The sequence below is a fragment of the Mya arenaria genome, chromosome 13 (assembly GCF_026914265.1).
Source record: "Mya arenaria isolate MELC-2E11 chromosome 13, ASM2691426v1".
In the NCBI taxonomy this organism is placed as follows: domain Eukaryota; kingdom Metazoa; phylum Mollusca; class Bivalvia; order Myida; family Myidae; genus Mya; species Mya arenaria.
The window spans coordinates 6,339,295-6,360,070 of NC_069134.1; the positions used below are offsets into that span (position 1 = coordinate 6,339,295).

General features: G+C 34.2%; 2 protein-coding genes across 4 annotated transcripts; one reads left to right on the forward strand and one right to left on the reverse strand.

Moving 5' to 3' along the window:
* Positions 1-1,593: 1,593 nt before the first annotated feature.
* Positions 1,594-4,464, reverse strand: LOC128214975 (uncharacterized). Of its 3 annotated transcripts, XM_052921698.1 has the most exons (3): positions 4,154-4,464; positions 3,986-4,061; positions 1,594-3,174 (listed from the first exon to the last, which is right to left on the reverse strand). In XM_052921698.1, exons 2-3 carry the CDS (start codon positions 4,037-4,039, stop codon positions 2,056-2,058), a joined length of 1,173 nt encoding a protein of 390 aa, XP_052777658.1. In that variant the 5' UTR covers positions 4,040-4,061; positions 4,154-4,464; the 3' UTR covers positions 1,594-2,055. The 3 variants fall into 3 exon arrangements, with proteins under 3 accessions (XP_052777658.1, XP_052777659.1, XP_052777657.1); XM_052921699.1 differs by lacking the exon at positions 3,986-4,061; XM_052921697.1 differs by having other exon boundaries at positions 3,986-4,464.
* A 2,201-nt stretch (positions 4,465-6,665) lies between these two features.
* Positions 6,666-20,575, forward strand: LOC128212833 (holocytochrome c-type synthase-like). Its single transcript, XM_052918176.1, has 7 exons — positions 6,666-6,797; positions 7,913-8,048; positions 8,329-8,496; positions 12,671-12,818; positions 13,609-13,729; positions 18,690-18,773; positions 19,874-20,575. Exons 2-7 carry the CDS (start codon positions 7,920-7,922, stop codon positions 20,178-20,180), a joined length of 957 nt encoding a protein of 318 aa, XP_052774136.1. The 5' UTR covers positions 6,666-6,797; positions 7,913-7,919; the 3' UTR covers positions 20,181-20,575.
* Positions 20,576-20,776: the final 201 nt, after the last annotated feature.

Consider the following 20,776-nt stretch of genomic DNA (forward strand, 5'->3'; position numbering starts at 1 on the left):
CAGATAGAGTTGGGATCTCTAATCATTGAAGTACTTGAGGTTTGCCTATTACTTCATTATTTTATGTTTTATTATTAAGTTTCCTTAAAACATACTTTGATTAGATTTACCTTTTAGTTTTTTTTTTCTTTTTTCAGGATTGTTGGGATAAGAGTGAGGTTTGTAAACGTAAACTGGTTTAAACCTCCAGTAAATTTACATTTTACTGACCGTTCCAAGGCGGTACCTAACAATCCTTGATAAACAAACCTAGTTTTTTGAATAGTATATATACACTGTTCTGTTTGTGGAGTTTTGTGTTGTTTTTCCGTATTTCTTGTTTGTGTTTATTTTTGTGTTCTATGTCTTCGGCGTTTAACCTGTGCCATTAAACGGGGTTTATGTTTAAATATTTGGCTACTGAGCTTGTTTCTGTAGTTTTTCACTTAACTTATAGTAGAAAACAGGGTCGCAGTGATGTTTCAAGCTATATCTATATGTTGTATTTTATATTGTTTGCTGCAGTTATAATGAGGTTGATCAGAAAAGGTATGGAGATGAACATGTTTGAAATCCTGGATTCCCATGAATATTCTAGGAGTTATGGAAGCTAGTTTAGATAACCAGTGGAAAGTGTACACATGATTAACTATGTGTGTGTGTGTGTGTGTGTGTGTGTGTGCGTGTGCGTGCGTGTGCGTGTGCGAATGTGTGTGTGTGTGTGTGTGTGTGTGTGTGTGCGCGCGTGTGCGTGCGTGTGTGTGTGTGTGGTTTGGCATTTAGGGATGAAGTGCACTGTCTGTAGATAAAAAAAATAAGGCTTTCTCGTTAATTAGAAGTTGTAAGAGATATGTTTTGTCATTAAAGATTTGAGCACAATAAAAATGGTTATAACTTAATGACTTAATTAGAAGTTTTAAGAGATATGTTTTGTCATTAAAGATTTAAGCACAATAAAAATGGTTATAACTTAATGACTTAATTAGAAGTTGTAAGAGATATGTTTTGTCATTAAAGATTTGAGCACAATAAAAATGGTTATAACTTAATGACTTAATTAGAAGTTGTAAGAGATATGTTTTGTCATTAAAGATTTGAGCACAATAAAAATGGTTATAACTTAATGACTTAATTAGAAGTTTTAAGATATATGTTTTGTCATTAAAGATTTGAGCACAATAAAAATGGTTATAACTTAATGACTTAATTAGAAGTTTTAAGAGATATGTTTTATCATTGAAGATTTGAGCACAATAAAAATGGTTATAACTTAATGACTTAATTAGAAGTTGTAAGAGATATGTTTTGTCATTGAAGATCTTAGCACAATAAAAATGGTTATAACTAAATGACTTAATTAGAAGTTGTAATAGACATGTTTTGTCATTGAAGATGTTTGCAGAATAAAAATGATTGAAACTCAAAACATAATTAAAAGTTGTAAGTTCGTAACTATGTTGATTATTTTAAGTTACTTATTGTTCTCAAATACAATCATTTGATTATTCATTTATTTTTCTTTCCATAGGACAAAGAAGTCCAGAGGGAGATATATATTTATATATTAAAAACTTTAAAAATACGGCAGCTAATGTAAAGTTAAAGACTGCTCGAAAAAAAAAATCATGTATTTTGTTGCAAGTTTTAAGTTAATGTCAAATTAGAAAACTAGCTACATATTTAATGGCATCGATTGGAGTGTAGACATTCGTTACAGTTACTTTCTCTTGTTAAAAGTACAGTGTGCATGTGTTTAATAAAGATTATGGTGACTCTGCATTTTAAAGCGACATCTTAACAAACAAGAAAGAAAGAAAAAAATGATATACTATACTGCTAGCGCTGCGAAATAACTTTCAGTATGTGTATAGCTTCAACAAGTGCTTAGAATATCGTTTATAAAATAATGTTTACCATTTTTACCATTGTATTTATATCACTGTAATGATGTTCAATAAATTGAATATTAAACCAATAATGCCAAGCAGATTGTGCAGTTGACACTCTTTCAATTACATTGTTCTTCAGCATCAGTATAGCGTGAAAATACTCTAGTTTTCTTTTAGATCTTAAAGTTCATGTTTCTCCTGTATTTTCAGCAGCAACTCGCCTTTTCCTCAGCTTGTCTGCGAGTTCCTTCTGAAAGGAATCCTCAAAGGTTTTAGGTACATTGTCTTTCGATGATTTCTTTTCTTGAACTTCCTTTTTATCGTTTGACTCCGTTTTATTTCCGCTTCTTTTCATCTGAAGAATGTCTTTCTTTTTAGAAAATATAAAACTCCAAAACTGACCTGTTTTTTGCTTTTGTTCATTTGGAGCTAAACGATCATTTTCTTTTAACAGTACAATTTCAGTTTTTCTCTGTGCAACAGACCGCCAAAGATCTTTACTAGAACGTTTGCTTGGAAGAGTTTTCTTTAACAACTTTTGTTGATTCTGTAGAAGTTCACAGGATATGGCTCCACGTTCGTTGCTGTTATCAGATTTTGTGACAATATGTACTTTTTCAAGCTCAATGATTTCATTTTTCCTCTTCGCTAGTTTCTCCCAGAACTCAAGGCTTTTACTAACTTTTGGAATTGCTGTCTCGCATTTGTCGTTGCTATTCATATGTATTGGTTTCGTTGATGAAGTCGCCACTACGTCTGCAACTTCATTTGAAGGTTGTTCTTTAAAACGAACTTGAGAGTCGTTTTCATTTTGAGAATAATTGTGAATTCCTTCCGGGATACTACTTTCACTTGAAACAATATGTTTTCGTACGTCACCATTAACACACATATATTCTTGTTGTATATTCAGTTCTTTAGCTGCATCGAACGACGTACACGACCTCTTTGTAACCAGATCGAGTTCGTGAAGACTCTGGTGCATCTCTGTCACATACTTGGGTGTATTCTGTTTTATTGAGACTCTTGGCAAACCATAAACAAGATATATATTGTCCGACAGAACACTGGGTAGAGTTGGACACGTGCCTGTGGATGACAATGATTTCATCTGTCGACCGTAGACCCAACTTTCTCTGCGGTTGTAATATGACGATGTGATATTTGTTACCATTTCGGAACGCTTGTGTCCTGGCATTGACATCGCAGCCCCGGCAAGCTCTTCGTTCAGATGCATTCTCCACATGCTCCAACGGTACCAAAGATCACAATCAGCGGATATGGCATCATCCTTTAGATGCTTTTCCTGAAGGAAAGATCGATATATAAAGCGGTCAGATAGTGGTTCAATACTACAAATAAGGGCAGTAACAATAATTGAGTCGTTAGCATTTTTTTTGTTTTTGGTGAAAGATTTTGTTGATACTTATATAAACGTGCATATACATCGTCTTGTGATTGTTGTCTTCTGTACAACACGCTTGTTATCTTTGTGTTCTGATGCATGTACCCGACCCAACTGTCCCTGTAAGTGTCCATATATTATGATTAAGTGATTTTATCTCAATATCAAAAACAGACATATTATCTTTAGCTCTGTTTGACCTTTTAAAATTATAGACTTTAATTTTCGACTTGTGAGGTTTGCGCACGACTTGTGACGACTCAAAGAGTGAGGTTTGTGCACTTAAACTGGTTTAACCCCCCAGTAAATTTACATTTTACTGACCGTTCCAATGCGGTACCTAACAATTCTTGATAAACATACCTAGTCTTATTATATATAGTATATATTCACCGTTATGCTTGTGGAGTTTTGTACTGTTCTTCCATGTTTCTTGTTTGTGATTTAATGTTCTATGTCTTTGGTGTTTACCCAGTGCCTTTTTATGCCGGGTTTATGTTCAAACGTTTTGCTACTGGGCTTGTTTCTGTAGCTTTTCGCATAAATATTGTGGGCTTGTCTCTGTAGTTTTCATTGTATTGTTGTTTGTTTTCAGTCATTTGGTCATTTCTACAGCCTTGAGTTAGCATAGTAGTCAAATGGCAATTCATTCTGGAGTACAAGTGTAAAATATATATATAAAAAATCAATGAATGATAAGCTTACGCATCACCTTTCCTGCTGGGCGAGTGTCTGCGGGCTTGACTTTTTTCTTTCCTTTTTTCATCGATCAGTGGTACTGCGTGCTTCTAAAACATGTGATGTAATTGACAAGCTATTGATACTCGTATAACTGATGAACAAATGTCGTTATTAATATTCAATTTAAATAGTGTCTTACTCTATGAGTATCCAGTCTATGTCGTTATTTTAGTTAATTGTCCATATGAATACTTTCAATTCTGGATGCAATGTTGTTATCACCATTTTCATTCTAATTGCACAGAAAATGCTTAAATCAATGCAACATTATTTATCAACACATTTAAACAGTTACTGTTTCTATAATGTCCCATAAACATTCCATTTGTATTTTTCTTTTAAAGAGATCTGATATAATTTCAATAGCATCTATTCAGGTCGGAATAAATCACAGCATCCTAGCTCTTGAAAGCCCCAATAACGGCCAATAACTTTTAAGTTAATCAGATTTGGGACGGACTTACAGGCTTGTCACAACCAACAGCTCTGTAATACGTATTGATTAGATTGTACATGTCTGTCTCCAGGAATATGTCACAGCTGCTAATTGATCCTGATTGATTTTGTTATGCATGAAAAAGCCTTAATAGATAAGACAATATAGAAGGTGCAAAATACACTACTTATATGTATTTAACTATTTATTATAATTATAAAAGTAACAGTTCATAGTATTGTAAATCAGACTTGGAATATTTTTGATGCAGGTTTCGGATAAAAAAGGAGAATTCGGTACGCACGGGGGGAGGTGGGGGGGGGGGGGTCTTCGAATTCATCCTCCTGATTTGATTAAAACACACACCATTTTTTTCATTTTTCATGTATACAGTGTGTTATCTCTACAAAAAGTACATTGATTGAATACACAAGTAACATCTTGTTCGTTTAGCAAGTTGAGAATATGTTAATTTTGGGGAGAGGTCTCAATAGTGGAATAAGGAATGGTATATTTCAAAATGTTTGGCAAAGTCGACAGTATACATATGGACTAGTCGGCAGTTGGCCCAGACGCCCAGACAGTGGCCCTGTTGACAGTATGCATACGGACTAGTCGGCAGTCTACTCATACACTCAACATGTCGGCGGTATACATTTGGACCTGTTAGCATAAATTGCAAAGAAGATCGCCATAAGTTGCTAGTTCAATAAATATGATATAGTTCAATCTAAAAAGATAAACGTTCATATATTTCACCACTCAGAATGAACTTCAATTGGAACATAATAAGCATAAATAATTTATTCACAATTGGTGGATATATAGGGTGGGAAAGAAACAGACAGCGTTATTTAACTTTGCAATTAAATTAAGAAAAGACATAGGGAAAATAATATTGAGGCGAAAATAGTTATCCGACCCTACCCTACCAAGGTGACCCGTAGTCGAAAATGATCATCTTATAATTGAATTCAAGAATTCTGGCTTCTTTATTAAGTGAGAATGCTCCTCCCCACACACTCACCCGGCTCATTAGGACTGACCAATTGTCTGGATGGATGTCATAAAGTTTGTCAGCGTGAAATATCCTAAAATGCTAGAGAGACTTTGATGAAAATTTACAGGAATGGTAAGTACCAAGCCAAATTGTGTAGCGGTGCATTATCCTCGGCATGTTCCGCTCGATTTGTATAGCCGCTTTATGTGTTACGATAAGTTTGATCGCACGAAATCTCCAAATGTGCTGGAGGGATTTGATGAAACTTTACAGGAATTATAAGAATAAGAAATATGCCTAAATGTGCACTAACTTCGGAAAAATCCGCTCTGAAAATTAGTAACTAGTTTGTCCGCGCCAAATATTTAAAACTGCTAGAGGGATTTTAATGAAACATGACAGGAATGATCATTACAAGGCCTAGTTGTGCATAAACATAGCCTTGTTCCACTCGGATAATTTTTCACAGAGTTATGACTTTTTTCTTTTTTGCATATAGTAGTCATTTATATAATTTCATTCATATGAAGTATTAATGTTGCACACATCACACCCACGGTACACATTCCGTTAACACGACGAATATAACGCACAGAGGGTACAGTAGTACCCGGGTAATCCGCCTATGAAAAGTGGTTGAAATTGATACAGAAATACATGTGGATTTCATCACATGGAAAGTGAAATCCACTCATAACTTGTTTATTATTCCGATTTTTTTTAAAGGATTATACTATATTATTGTAATATATTTAAATATCATCGTACCATAACTCAAACATTTCGATTTCCGTTAATTTTTTTTAAAAGTTCCAATAACTTTGTAATTTTTGGCTCAATTTCATTAAAATTTAAATATTCAATCTCTGTAAAGCATAGTCCAATACTGTATTAGTACTGTGAGTAGGATTTGTTATTGGTCCCAGATGAGTAAAATCAAAAATAGGAGTTCGTATACATAGTGGATTTCATAACGCTATTTTACTTCGATATTCTTGTACGTACATTTTTTTAATTTTTTTGATAACTTCGTCATTTTTTTATTCTATTCCATTCGCACATATTTGTGTAAAAATGCACTTTTGTATGATATATATGTTAGCCTTTCTTAAATGGAGGCAACTCTGCAAGTTCCTGTGTTGTATAATAGTATACTTTAGCCTATAGTTTTTTTTTTGTCATGCTAAATATCACAACGAAATAAAATTATGCTCACCGGGTTACAGCAGACGCCGAATTCGGATTCACATGTATCATTGAACTTGTTAAAAAATACTATAAACAGAAAGATACATTCTTTTGAAACATAATACATTGATTTTAAAGGTACAAATAAGGAATTAAACGGTAAACACATGCTTTATTCCGTTTTTCTTCTGAAGATCATCTTCATAACAATGCTTTTTGAGTGGGTGGGGTATTGAAAGACGATACACATACATGTTGCAGTTGGTTGCATAATGATAAATCCTGGTAAACAGTTATATAAAACAAAATAATTAAGTAATGCACAGAGTAATCGAACAATTGGACGCAGTAAATTAAGACTTTCTCCCATTTCTACTTACTGTCAGACGTTAATTTCACTTATTATATGAATAGATGCTGGACAAAGTCACATGTAGTAATAATATTATATAAACAGGGTGTTTGTATGTCTATAAAGTGGGGCGGTCCTGAAGTGGGAGTCATAGCTATTTATTGTATATTCTGACTTGTGGGTGTCCGTAGCCCTTTTCAGTATCAGAGATTGAATGATGAAAACAGCGTAGCGCTTGTAACTTTTAAGTGACACTACTGGCCCACTGAAATTTGACTTAGTGTTTGGTCTTAAAAGATATATTAAAGTCATTATATGACCAAATACTGACAAAAACAACAATTTCTGACAAATACCTGATCACTAATACTATTATAAAAGAATTACCACACATAATCTCACCAGGTGGCTAGCAACACCAATGTGTGTTAAGGAAACTTTTTAACATTTGGAAATTTGTGCTATTCCCCCCAAAACAAAATATGTCATAGGCTCTAAAGTAGCTAGGTGAATATTTAGTTAACCTAAAACATCAATTAATAAAAGAAAAATCTAAAAAAAAAATAACTCTTGTGGCAATATTTTGTAACACAGGATGCATACAAAATCTCCATCAAAAATGACCTGTTAACAGTATGTTGACTTTACTAAGTATTCAAAATAACCACTTTTCTGGAGAGTCTAAATTTAAATCATACTCTTAACCCATAAAGCCAATTTAGAAAGGTATTATATAGTTAGGAAGATATAAGGAATATTGAAGATTTAAGGAATGTTTCTGACTTAACAGTCATTACAAAATAATATTTTTTTTCTTGTTGTATATTTTCTTTAACTTGATGTTTGCATATATATATATATATATATATATATATATATATATATATATATATATATATATATATATATATATATATTACAGCTGCAGGATGGGCGGTTCATCCTCCACACCAGTTGTTGACCCGTCCACAATAAAACAGGATCTGAACACGAGTGCTGTTCCCGCAGAGTGTCCCATGCACAAGGACAAAGTTGCAACCACCACGACTACAGTCAGAGTAATTCTAAATATTGTGTTTGATTTTTATTTGCCAGGAATAGGAAAACACATCTATAGGAAAGTACCACTTGAATCTGTGGTAGAACTTTGAAAACTATTCAAACATCAAATATATCAAAGTAAAACATGTGTCATTACATAATATGCATTAAATTCTACCAAATGCATGTTACTTTTCAGTTATAAACAATGTTTAATTTGGATTAAGATGAAACTAAGAACATGTACAATTTAAACATCTTCACAAAAGAATAATTTTACTCACACCACTATTCTAGAGAGAAGCTCGAGGCCTGAGTGAGGCTGAGAAGCAGAAGATGGCTGTCAGTTTCTCCAGCAATACACCGAGTGAATGCCCCATGCATCAGGAGGGGAGTGGGGCCAATGACTGTCCCATGAGGCAGGGAGATGGGGGCTCGCCTGCTGATATCAACCCAGATAACATGGTGAGCCTCCTCATCTTATATGAAAAAATAAATCAGAATCATAAATTATAACAGAAAATCTTTGAGTGTCTTTGTTCTTCTTTTATGTCCTTTAAAATGTAAAAAATATTTTTATACCTGTCAGAAGCAATAAGATGATTTTCTGAAAATATGTATTAGGCCAAAAAAAAAATATGTCTGGTTCAGGAAACCCGACCGACCCTATTTTTTACCCGCCGACCCTAAACTTTTTTTTCGAAATCGCGGCCGAAAACCGCTATACTGCGTATTGAAAATTTTCTTTTCTGTAGTTATTGCTCTTTGGGTTAATAGAGCGCGTTTATATCGATCTTTGGGTTAATAGAGCGCACAACAATGGCGGCGCCCATGGCGTGTTCACCAGCCACTTTGATGGCCATAAAACTCCAAAAATGTGAACATGGAGTAGAGCAGCAGGTCATGAAAGCGGTCCAGCATGGTTGCACAGCTTCGGAAGTATTCGAGGAGCTCCATGGGCCAACCAACCCCAAACTGTTTGCCACCAAATATGAAGCCGCAACTAGTTTAAATATATATCAGTGAAAAAATTGTCATGTCATTGAATGTACGCATTTTGTACTTTAATAATTGTGTTTGGGAAATATATCAACAGTCAATTAATAATATTAAACTCACAAAGTATTGGATAATACTTTTGTTGCTCTTCTAACCTGGACCCCTAGGTCCTCAGTGCACTAAGGTTGCCTAGCTAATGCCTTATATGATTTTGTGCAACACCACTCACAATGTGCATTTGTTACAATGACAGAATTCACAAAAGAGATGTATTAAAGTGACTTATCTTTACAAGATATTTTAAACAAAATTGTCGACAGAAATCTTTAAAAAAATGGAATTTTTATAAAATACTAGGTTGTACATGAATCTCTTTTGTGAACTCTTTGTGCAGGTTAGCATTGTACAGAGGGTGACTAAAAGGCATAGGGTACATAAACAGCAAGCATAGAAAAGGAAAATAATGTGAATAAACAAAGATGATACATGGTTAGATAGATTAGATAGATTTATTCGACATAAAAATTGCATATAACATGACAAATACAAATTTAAGCATGTATAAACATATATAACATTTATGTCAAGGATAACACAAAAAAGAGTTAAAATAAAACCTTATTTCCATTGTGGTCCTTACAGATAATACAGGGTTGAAATGCTCTGTTATTATGTGGTTAAATGACTGCATTGAAACAAGCACACATCACAATACCACATGCTGGGAGTTACAAAGTGATCTGACTGCTCTGTGCATCGTCTTACACATAGACAACATACGTCCAAAAAAAAAAAAAAAAAAAAAATGGAAAAAATGCCTACCCTCCTAATTTTTTGGGACAACGTTTCCTGAACCAGACATATTTATTTTTTTGGCCTTACAGTAAACAGATAGTTTAAAAGAACAAAAACACATGAACTGCAATTCAGGTTCAGGAAAAGTTTTTGAACTTTTTTTTATTCCTTTTGCATATTAATTATTCTGACAATAAGTCAAAGATTCAGTTTGTTGAAATCTTAAACTCAACTTTCGGATCCAAGTAAACAAATGTTTACCTTGAGGATATTTCTCACATCTGGTATATTAAACACATATTTATATGCAATGTATTTATCCTGTTTTTTGTTTTTCAAATTATGAAAGCAAAGACTTAGGGTTCCTCTAAACATTCAATAACTCTCAGTTTTAGGTATGATAAATTTAGTGAAATGGTGTCATTTGCAAATTAATATTTTTATATACTGAATCATAAATGTGATCAAGTTTGTCATGACTCTGTTTTTTAGCTCAACTATTCGAAGAATAAGGAGAGCTATACTACTCACCCAAGCGTCGGCGTCACACCTTGGTTAAGGTTTTGCATGCAAGCCAAAGTCAATATCTCAGTAAATACATCATGTATTGTATTGAAACTTTAGATATGTATTCCAAACTATCTAACCTACTAAATTAATGAAGTAAGACAACACTTTTTTGAATATATTGCAAATTATGGGCCTTTATTATTTGACTTAGAAATTCTGGTTAAGGTTTTGCGTGCAAGCACACATAGGTTAATATCTCAGCAACTACTTGATGTATTGCATTGAGACTTTATACAGTGGCACACACCATCCAATCCACTTAAATAACCAAGTAAGATAACTCTAGTTTGCATTAAATTCAAATAATGGCTCCTTTTTTATTCGACATAGAAATTCTGGTTAAGGTTTTGCATGTAACCACTTTTAAGTCAATACCTCAGGGAATACATTATGTATTAGTCATCGAAATTAGATTGTTGGATTAACAAGCCCGAATTCTTATACTACTGTTTGGCATCAAATTTTTTAACAAGCCCTACTATATAAAATTCAGAATTTGAGCAAGTCCAAAAGACATTTTACCAGTGCAGGGCTTGCGGGCTTGTGTAAATTTCGACCACTGATGTATTGCATTGAAACTTTACACACAGGCTCCCAACAATTTAACCTTCTTATTTAATCAAGTAAGATAACTCTATCTTTCATATTATATAATTTTTGCCCCTTTATTATGCGACTTAAAAATTCTGGTTAAGGTCTTGCATGTTAGCACACATATGATAATATCTCAGCAACTACTGGATGTACAGTACACTCTAAGAGTAAGACCCACTTTCCGTTTCCCTCCGCGGGTTTTTCGCTATCGCTCCAACACAATGAATTTATCTACTGTCCTCGTTCCTCTGAGTTTGAATTTAAGGCCCTCGGAGGGTGATCAGTCGACCAAAGAATTACGAATGTGGCATTCCTCGGAGAGGTAAACTCCGCGAAACTCTGCGGACACATGATAAGAATCTGCGCTAAACTTATTTTTTTGCTACAAATTTCAATCGATTATGACGGCTCCAGTATATTGCTGTTATTCTTTTTTGTCTCTGCCCGTTTTGCATGAAGTTAGCTTACCACAAGAGTGCAGTCGTATTTCACTATTTGCACATGCAACTTAAAAACATGTTTTTACTAATGACTGAATTCATTGATAAGCACATTTTCGAAAAAGGCTAGGTTACTTTTTACACATTTTCCGAAAATCAGGAGGTCAAACACGCCTTCAAAGTTCAGAGCGCAAGGTTGAAGGCCTTCTTGCCTCGTTTTCTGTGGAAAATTCCCTAAAACATCATAGCTATTTTTAACCATCAATAACAAATAGTATATTCCTTATATTGTATTGATCACTCGCGTGACGTCAGAGGTCATGGTTCAGAATCGTGTAAAATGTCGGCTGTTTAATGATGCAATACAATAAGTGGCAATACATCCAATGATTCAATGTTTACTGTTAACAAGTTAAGACAATATTTAATTGGCGTGAACGGACACAAATACAAATTAAACGCTGGTAAGAATCTTGTAAGATTTACAATGTACATAAGGATAAAAAAAACAAATAACTTCTGAACAAGAATGATTTCTTGCTAATCTGATTAACACGGAGTTCCGCCGCGGGATCATAAAATCGGACGATTTTCAACGCTTTCGTTCATATTAAACTTGGTGGTAAACCAGCCACTCGGAGGAACTCAGTGGGATTTTAGCGAGGGCAACAGTTTGACCCTTGGATGAAGTCTACGATCATCAACTTTATCCCTCGGAGTGAGCGAGGAAAGTGGGTCTAACTAGTTGAGTGTACTGTATTGCATTGACACTTTATACAATGGTATTCAACCACCCAACCTAATTGAATAACCAAGTTAGATAAATGTATTTTGCAAATAATGGCCATTTATTATTAGACTTAGAAGTTCTGGTTAAAATTTTGCATGTAACCACATTTATGTTAATATCTCAGCACATCCATCATGTATTGCAATGAAACCTAATCAAGCAGTGATCCATGCATGTTTCGCCAAAACATTTCAATCCTTACACTGAAAAGCGGCTGAATAGTCGAGCGCGCTGTCTCTGTGACAGCTCTTGTTATACTATTGCTTGACATCAAATTTTTTAACAAGCCCTACTATATAAATTCAAAATTTGAGCAAGCCCAGAAGACATTTTACCTTTGCAGTGCCTGTGGGCTTGTGTTAATTTCGACCACTGTTGTGCTATCAAACACTCTCCTGCAAGTTGTTTGTTTAAGATCAGCATTATTAAAGTTTCAACTGATGTATAACAGATGCCTGCTCCGAACCAGCGGCCGGCCCCTGACCAGCCCTTCCTGCTGTCAACTGACCGGGAAAAGTCCAATATCCCGCGAGCAGGCACAGATGACAGTTGGGTCTATCCGTCTGAACAAATGTTCTGGAACGCCATGCTTAGAAAAGGTACTTGCTGGTTAAAAGTATTGTATTGAAAAAATGTTTTTAACCATCCTTGCAATGTCAACTGTCATCCTAGGGGTATGTGTTCTTTGATGAACCCTGATCACATAGCGGGGAATCTTTGAGCCATAACATTTTTGTTGTGCATGGAAAATACTCCAACTCTCCTGTTGATTATCACTTCAAAGGTTTGTTCAAGTAAAATATGAAAAAAATGGGAAATGTGGTTCCACATGTGTTGGTTAAAATGTAAAGTTCTGAACAAAAATCAATATCTAATTGACTACATATTGTATATTAAACTTGCTCCAGCTTAATGTTGAATTTTATTTTAGGTTTTTATGAAAAGTTCTGTTGTGCCATAGATTGGCCAATTCATTCACATATTTGTACTTTTTATTGACAAAAGGCTGCTTCCCTTACATAGTTTAGAACTTGGTTTGGTTTGTGATACTGAGCAATTTGAAAACTTGTTAAAACCATCACCTCATCAATATTACCTATTGTCAGGACTATTGAAGATTTATACAATCCTGCTTCCCATTCAATTTTTTGGGGCAAGTGACCTGAGTTAGTGGGTACACAATTAAGGCATTCACGCTTAGTAAATTCAAGGAAAATAAACTAATATGAAGCACAAAAATACTAAATGAAGTAGCCTTAAAGCTGCATTAAAACCGGCACCAAATTCCAGGAACATAATGATAGATCTAACTCCTGTTTGTCAATAGTGATGTGTTTTTAAACTCCAAATTATCAGTACAAAAGGTACATGTGTTTGTGTGTGCTGCAGGTTGGCGCTGGAAGGAGGAAGACATAGCGCAGCAGGATATGACTCACATCATCCATATCCACAATGCAAACAATGAGCAGGCCTGGGAGGAAGTGCTCAAGTGGGAGGCCTTCCATGCTAGGTAACTGTTTCAATGGCTTGTTTGGCAAGTTATATCCATACGATTGACTTATCTTAAAAAAGGAAAGAAACATCTTTGTATTTAATAACATTAGATGTTGTTTCAAATGTGGCTAAACTTTTTGAAATTTATTGAGAGCTATACTACTTGCCGTAGCGTCGGTGTCACTCCTTGGTTAAGATTTTGCATGTAAGCACCTTTAAGTCATCATTCCTGCAAAATCATCATGTATTGCAATTGAAACACTAGGAACATGCTCCCAACTATCCAACCTACTTAAGGCCACAACAAATTGATAATTTATTCTACGGATTTTGCCAAAACAAGTAGGAGCGAGTGAGGGAAAAAAACAACAACGTTTTTTTTTAAATTAAGGCAAATCAGAGGCGAGCGCAAAGCGAAAATTAAAAAATAAATAAAAAAAGTTATTTCTTACCAAATTTATCATACAATTATGTCAAGAAATGCTTTTTAATTGCAATAAAAGGTTCTCAGTTATTAAATGAAAAGGTTTGATTGTATCACATGAAAATCTGTCTCAATATTTAACAAATGGCAATAAGATCCAGTGCTTTACTATCATTAACTTTCATTGCATCAGCAATTAAATCGTGGATATTATTGTGTAGACAGCATTCCTCACAGTGATGTGCAATTATACGAAGACCAAAAAGAACAACTAATGTATTCATTCCGTACTAATCTAACTTACTATCACAAAAAAGGTTTTTAGACAAGTAAGAGTAATTCATCATTTGAGCAGTTCTAAATATTGGGTCAGGTCTAAATTTGAACTTCTTGAAGCACATGATAAAACTGTAGTGACATTGACACGGCAGAAGATCAAATATGTAAATAACACAGAGAACATTTCTGAAAAAAATACACTGTGGATTGAATTGTGGGACAAAATAATTGAAGCAGTATCAAACAAATCTGCAAATGTGGCACTGGTCATTATATTAAGTGCAGGTGGTGGATTGAAGACGTTTTCGTTTGAAGACCTCTCCTTGACGACGAACCTATAGGTCCGTGCCTTTTAGAAGAATTACATGACAGCCTCCATAGCTTCAATGCCCATAAGAAACAGGCCACATTAATAACAGGCCACTTCAATAAAAACTAATCGATCAAAGAAAATAAGTGCGATAAGAAGAAAGAATTGAGAAAATTAAAACAGTCATTTTACTTATAAAAGGTTTTCTATCATGCTTTTCGATGAAATATGGGGTTTTATCATACAAATAACAACAATGAAAATATCAATTTGAAATTTTCACTGCAAAATAAGGAGTGAAAATATCAACTTTCAGAACTACTTTTAAAATCCTTTGTAGTTACTTCCCCTTGATCAAAACAAAAATTGTACATGTGTATTTTGAACTGGTTGTCGTTGTTACACATAAAACAAACTTCCCTGAAAATTCACACAACCATTTACAAATAATCTGATATTTTTTACCCCACCCAACTAGCCTGGCATTCACTCTTTACCTGGAAAACAAACTGCTTTAAAGCGAAAAAGACTCTTGACAGTAGATGACTGAATATTCATGTTTCATGAAACACAGTCTAAAACTAAGAAAAATGTTTAAAATCCAATGATTATCCGCATTAATTTTGCTAACACCTCTGACCTGAAATTTTCATTCATTGAATGTCAGCAAAGTAATTTGGTTATGTATTCATGCCCCGCTTAAAATAAAAGTGTTAACGTTATTTTGTGGAACATATGTGCACTTATAAAACTTCATTGATTACTGTTCATAAAAGCTTTGCACTAAAAATCGAGTGGATAATAAACTATAAGAATGAGTAGCAGAGAACTTTTTCTCAACGAACCAGAAATAGAAAAGTTGACAGCTATTTTTTTGCGTGAGGGGCGCCCCATGCGTAGCGGCGTAAATAACACCCTTTTTAAAAAAGGGGGTAATTAAGAAAAAAAATCAAAAAGCTAAAAAAACTCTGAAAATAAGCATGTATTTGAATATAAGTTTTGCACTCAAAATCTGATTTAGTTATTATTTAGCACTAAATTTTGAGTACAAAACAATGCATTACTTATAACACACATAAATAATTATTGCCTTCAACGCTGTGAAACTGCTGTTGTTTATAATTGAAGACTATAATCCATTGACCATGACACTGATTTACACTTACTACGTGTATTTTACATTACCAAAACTGAAAGTAAACTGAAAATTAATACCGGAAATGAATAACAACGGTGTGTCCTGCAAAATATTCCCGACAAGATTGTCAACAAATATAAGGTGTTTTGCGGTTACCCAGACCTGATTTTGTCCTGACTCAAGGAATGTTTGCTCGCGAAGAATGTTAAGCATGGAAATACCTTTAACGAAGGCGAAGTCAACCTTGCAGGTTAAAATTAAAAGTAAAATAATTTCAGAAAATATTGGGGAAAATTAGAAGTAAACAAAAAAATTAATCGGTGCGGCCAAATAATATTTAAGGCAATATCTAAGTAACTACATCATGTATTGCACTGAATCTTGACACATGTGTTCCCAAGTATCCAATGTGCTTAATTAATAAGATAACTTTATGTCACACCATATTATGCTTATAATGGCACTTTTTAGCTCGACAATTGGAAGAATAAGGAGAGCTATACTACTGAACCTGGCAGCGTCAGCAGCGTCAGCAGCGTCAGCGTCATACCTTGGTTAAGGTTTTGCATGTAAGCACCTTTAAGTCATTATCTCAGTAAATACATCGTTTATTACATTGAAACTTTGGATATGTATTCCCAAATATCTAACCTACTAAATTAATGAAATAAAAAAACAATTATTTAAATATATTGCAAATAATGGGCCTTTATTATTTGACTTAGAAATTCTGGGTAAGGTTTTGCATGTAAGCACAATAAAAATCTCAGCAACTACTTGATGTATTGCATTTAGACTTTATACAATGGGACTCAACCATCCAACTTACTTAATTAACCAAGTTAGATAACTCTAGTTTGCAATGATGCAAATAATTTCCCTTTATTATTTGACTTAGAAATTCTGGTTAAGGTTTTGAATTTATGTAAGCCCACAGAGGTTAATATCTTAGCAACTACTTGATGTATTGCATTGAGTCTTTATACAATGGTACTCAACCATCCAACTTACCTAATTAACCAAGTTAGATAACTCTAGTTTGCATTTTGTGCAAAATAATTGCCCTTTATTATTTGGCTTAGAAATTCTGGTGAAAGTTTTGCATGTAACCACTTTTAAGTCAATACCTCAGTGAAAACATCATGTATTGCATTGAAACTTTATACACAGGCTCTCAACTATTCAACCTTCTTAATTCATCAAGTAAGATAACTCTATCTTGCATGTTATATAATTTTTGCCCCTTTTTTATCTGGTTAAGGTTTTGCATGTTAGCACACATAGGTTAATATCTCAGCAACTACTTGATGTATTGCATTGAGACTCAACCACCCAACATACTTGAATAACCAAGTTAGATAATTGTATTTTGCAAATAATGGCCCTTTATTAATGGACTTAGAAATTACAGTGATCCATACACTGAAAGGCGGCGGAATAGTCGAGTGTGCTGTCTACGTGACAGCTCTTGTTTATATGACTGGAAATTCTGGTTTTTCATGTAAGCATGGCAGGGTTCGAATTTAACTTTGAGGAGCACTCGCAAAATTTTGCGAGTGCTTTTTGAGGCAACTCGCAAAATGAAAAATCAACTTGCAATTTTATCATTTGCTTTATTCCCTTATAATTATATTGTCTAATTAAAGTAATTCTAAATTTACACCTAAGTCATATTATGATTATTAAAAAGTATCAATCTTGAGTGACTCGACCTAGAACTTGTTGATGGCTTATTCTTTTTGTGAGGTATTGAAAGACTCATCAGATGCTGGCCGCATTTTGATAACAAAGCTGTCCAATTTGACATTGTTTACTTTGTATATTTACCCTCGCCATCGGGCAATACCCATTCGGCAAGCATGCTACAGATTTCATTAAGTCTATAAGTATTAAAAACAATAACATTATAAATTTAAAATAAATAAAAGCAACAGTAAATGTAGCGTGGATGCTTTGGACCATGAAATATATCGATCGACGAAGTCTATTAACTTTGACAGTTGGGCTAAATTTAGCTTATGATTGAGCTAGGTGATTACGTCATTTTAATTAACTTTGTTTTATGCACGCCTCGGAGCATCCCGGAAAGATTCGTAATAAAACTTGGCTTTTTCCGTATTTGTTCTATTTTTGAAAACTTACTAGAGCGTGACTCCGTACTGTCTTCTTTATACTGGTTGTCTAAACATGCCAATTATAGGCTGTTTACACTCAACTACGTAGCAGAGTTAAGTTCATGTTTATTCTACTTTCCTATTAACATTTTGTGGTCTAGAAAAAGCCACTCGCAGAATTTTGCGAGCTTGAATAAAAGTCACTCGCAATTTTCAAATGTCGCTCGCATTTTGCGAGTATGCGAGTCTAAATTCGAACCCTGCATTGGTCAGAGTAAGATAATTATTTTGCATGTAATTACCCTTTAATATTTGAATAAAGAACTCTGGTTAAGAGTAGGGAAAAAGTCAAATGTCCTGTTTTTGTGACAGTTCTTGTATTACAAATTTTGTGCTCATTTTCCTGTCTTCCTTGCAGAATGCTATCTAAGACATGTTTGTGCCAAGGCTAAAAATAGTTTACATTAAAACTCAAGTGGTACTATAAGTGTATTTTACATTAAAATTGATTTTTGGTGTAGGGATGGAAACCAATCATCGGTAATCAAGCGGTCCATCAGTAGCATTGACCAGCTAAAGCAGAAACATCCTGTTTATTCTTATCCTTTTACTATTGAATGATGACTTTTTTGTGTCATAGCACTGTTTGCTTAATTAAGTTCAATTGACATGTGAACTTGTTTGTAAATCTTTGAACAAAATCTTTTACAGGGAATGCCAGCATCCAAAGTTAAAGAGGTTTGGCGGGAAGGCGAAGGACTTTTCACCCAGAGCTAGGATGCGCAGCTGGATGGGGTCAGTACTACTTCTCTGGAATATTGTTAATTACAAAAAAAGTCTTGCTCAGTGGTTCAAATTAGCACAAGCCTGCTAATACTGCAATGGTAAAATGCTTTCTGGGCTTGTTTTCTTGTCAACTGGTGTCACTGTGTATAACCTAATTCCTAACCTCCTACATAAATGATGCTTTGATTGGTAAAGAGTGGTCATAACTCAACATGAAAGTTCAATACCCTTAAACTGGCAGGCATTCCAAATTTCTTGTGAACTACAAGTACATCTGTTCTTCAGATACTTCTGTTTAATTGATTTACTTCTCAATATTTGCAATAGCAGTTTGAAAAATCTGACATTCCATGCATAGATAAGACAGCCTTATTTTGAAGCAAATTTGCTGATTAATCTAATGATTTGGCTTTAACACACTTGTAGATCCAAACCAGATAATGTTTGTATATATATGAAATAATGCAAACAATCTCTTTTAAAACAAATATTCACAACAAACTCATCCATAAGTTTGTCTGAAAATTTAAGCATTCTTGAACCAGAAGAATTAAGGTTACATTCAACCATTTTTTTTATCAAAGGTGAAAACTTGGCCAAGTACAATTTAATCTTGAAATACAAGGGTTATCGGATTTAATTTGTGTTACACTGTTTGTAGCTGAGGGGTGTATGGGATAAACACCATCATAGCATTCATAATAAACTCCCATATGAATCCAATGAGAGTGTATATTTCAACCTTTTTCTAACAGGTGAAAAGATTAATGTTTGTTGCACCTTTTCCATGTAATAAGAATATGGTATTGTCTACAAAAAGTGTATATTAAAATATAATATCGCTATACGAAGACTTTCCGTTAAACATTTATTGAGTGCCATAAATCAAATAAAAATCAAATAACTTTACCTTCAGCCAAACTAAAGCTCAGAAGTATAGAAATAGATATATATTGTAACAACTCAGAAATTTTAATTTTCAAAAGTGATTGTCTTATACCTGCATTAAATAGATTGCCCCTGTAAGTGAAGCAGGCTACGTAACGGAGACATCTTGTTAACATCAATTTTGTTGTATTTACACCAATCTCACTGTTCTACTTCATAAGGTACGATCTACCGTTTGATCGGCATGACTGGATTGTGGACCGATGTGGTAAGGATGTGCGTTACGTCATCGACTACTACGATGGGGGGAAAGTGGACCAGACAAACTATCAGTTTACTCTTCTCGATGTGAGACCAGCACTAGACTCGTTCTCTGCATTCTGGGACAGATCAAAGGCTAACTGGATGCGCTGGTTCTACTCACGAAAATATGAAATACCGGAGATAACTGCACCACACCATATTGACAATCAGAGTTACAATGCTCCCCCTTTGAATCAAAGTAATAGTTCAGACAAAGCCTCATGAGATTGCTTGTTATAAGTTAATGGTTTGTTAGTGTGACTTCATGTCATTTTTTTCCCTGGTCAGACTGTTTTGAAGTCAGAATAGATAATGGTTAGGTATTGGCATGTGTGTGTTCTACATGTGCCTTATATGAGAACAGAGCTTGACTACAGTACCTTATGACAGGAGCAAGCTGAACACAAGAGATTTGATTAAATTATAAACTGTGAACTGTTCTCTATTGTTTTTTTTGTGATTTTAAAGGAATTTATTTTGAAGAATATCACAATTCAAGATTGGACTTGCAAAATCTAGTTGAAACATTATGTTTACAGGGACTCGTTCATGGTTACTTTGTAAAATGCACTTTTTACGGATTTGTTTTATATTGCAAAGTAAAGTGTATCAGATCATTAGGAGTGTTCAAACTTATTAATAGTAGGAACTCAACAAATGCTGAAATATGCTCAAATATTGTCTTTGAAGTCCATAATTTTGAAAAAAAGAAACACTGAACTGTGATTAGTTGATTGACATAATCATGCGCTGCTACCAATTTTTCAATGAAGGTTTAAGTATCTGTCAGCTAAGCAGGAGTTCCTGTGGGCGAGTGAATA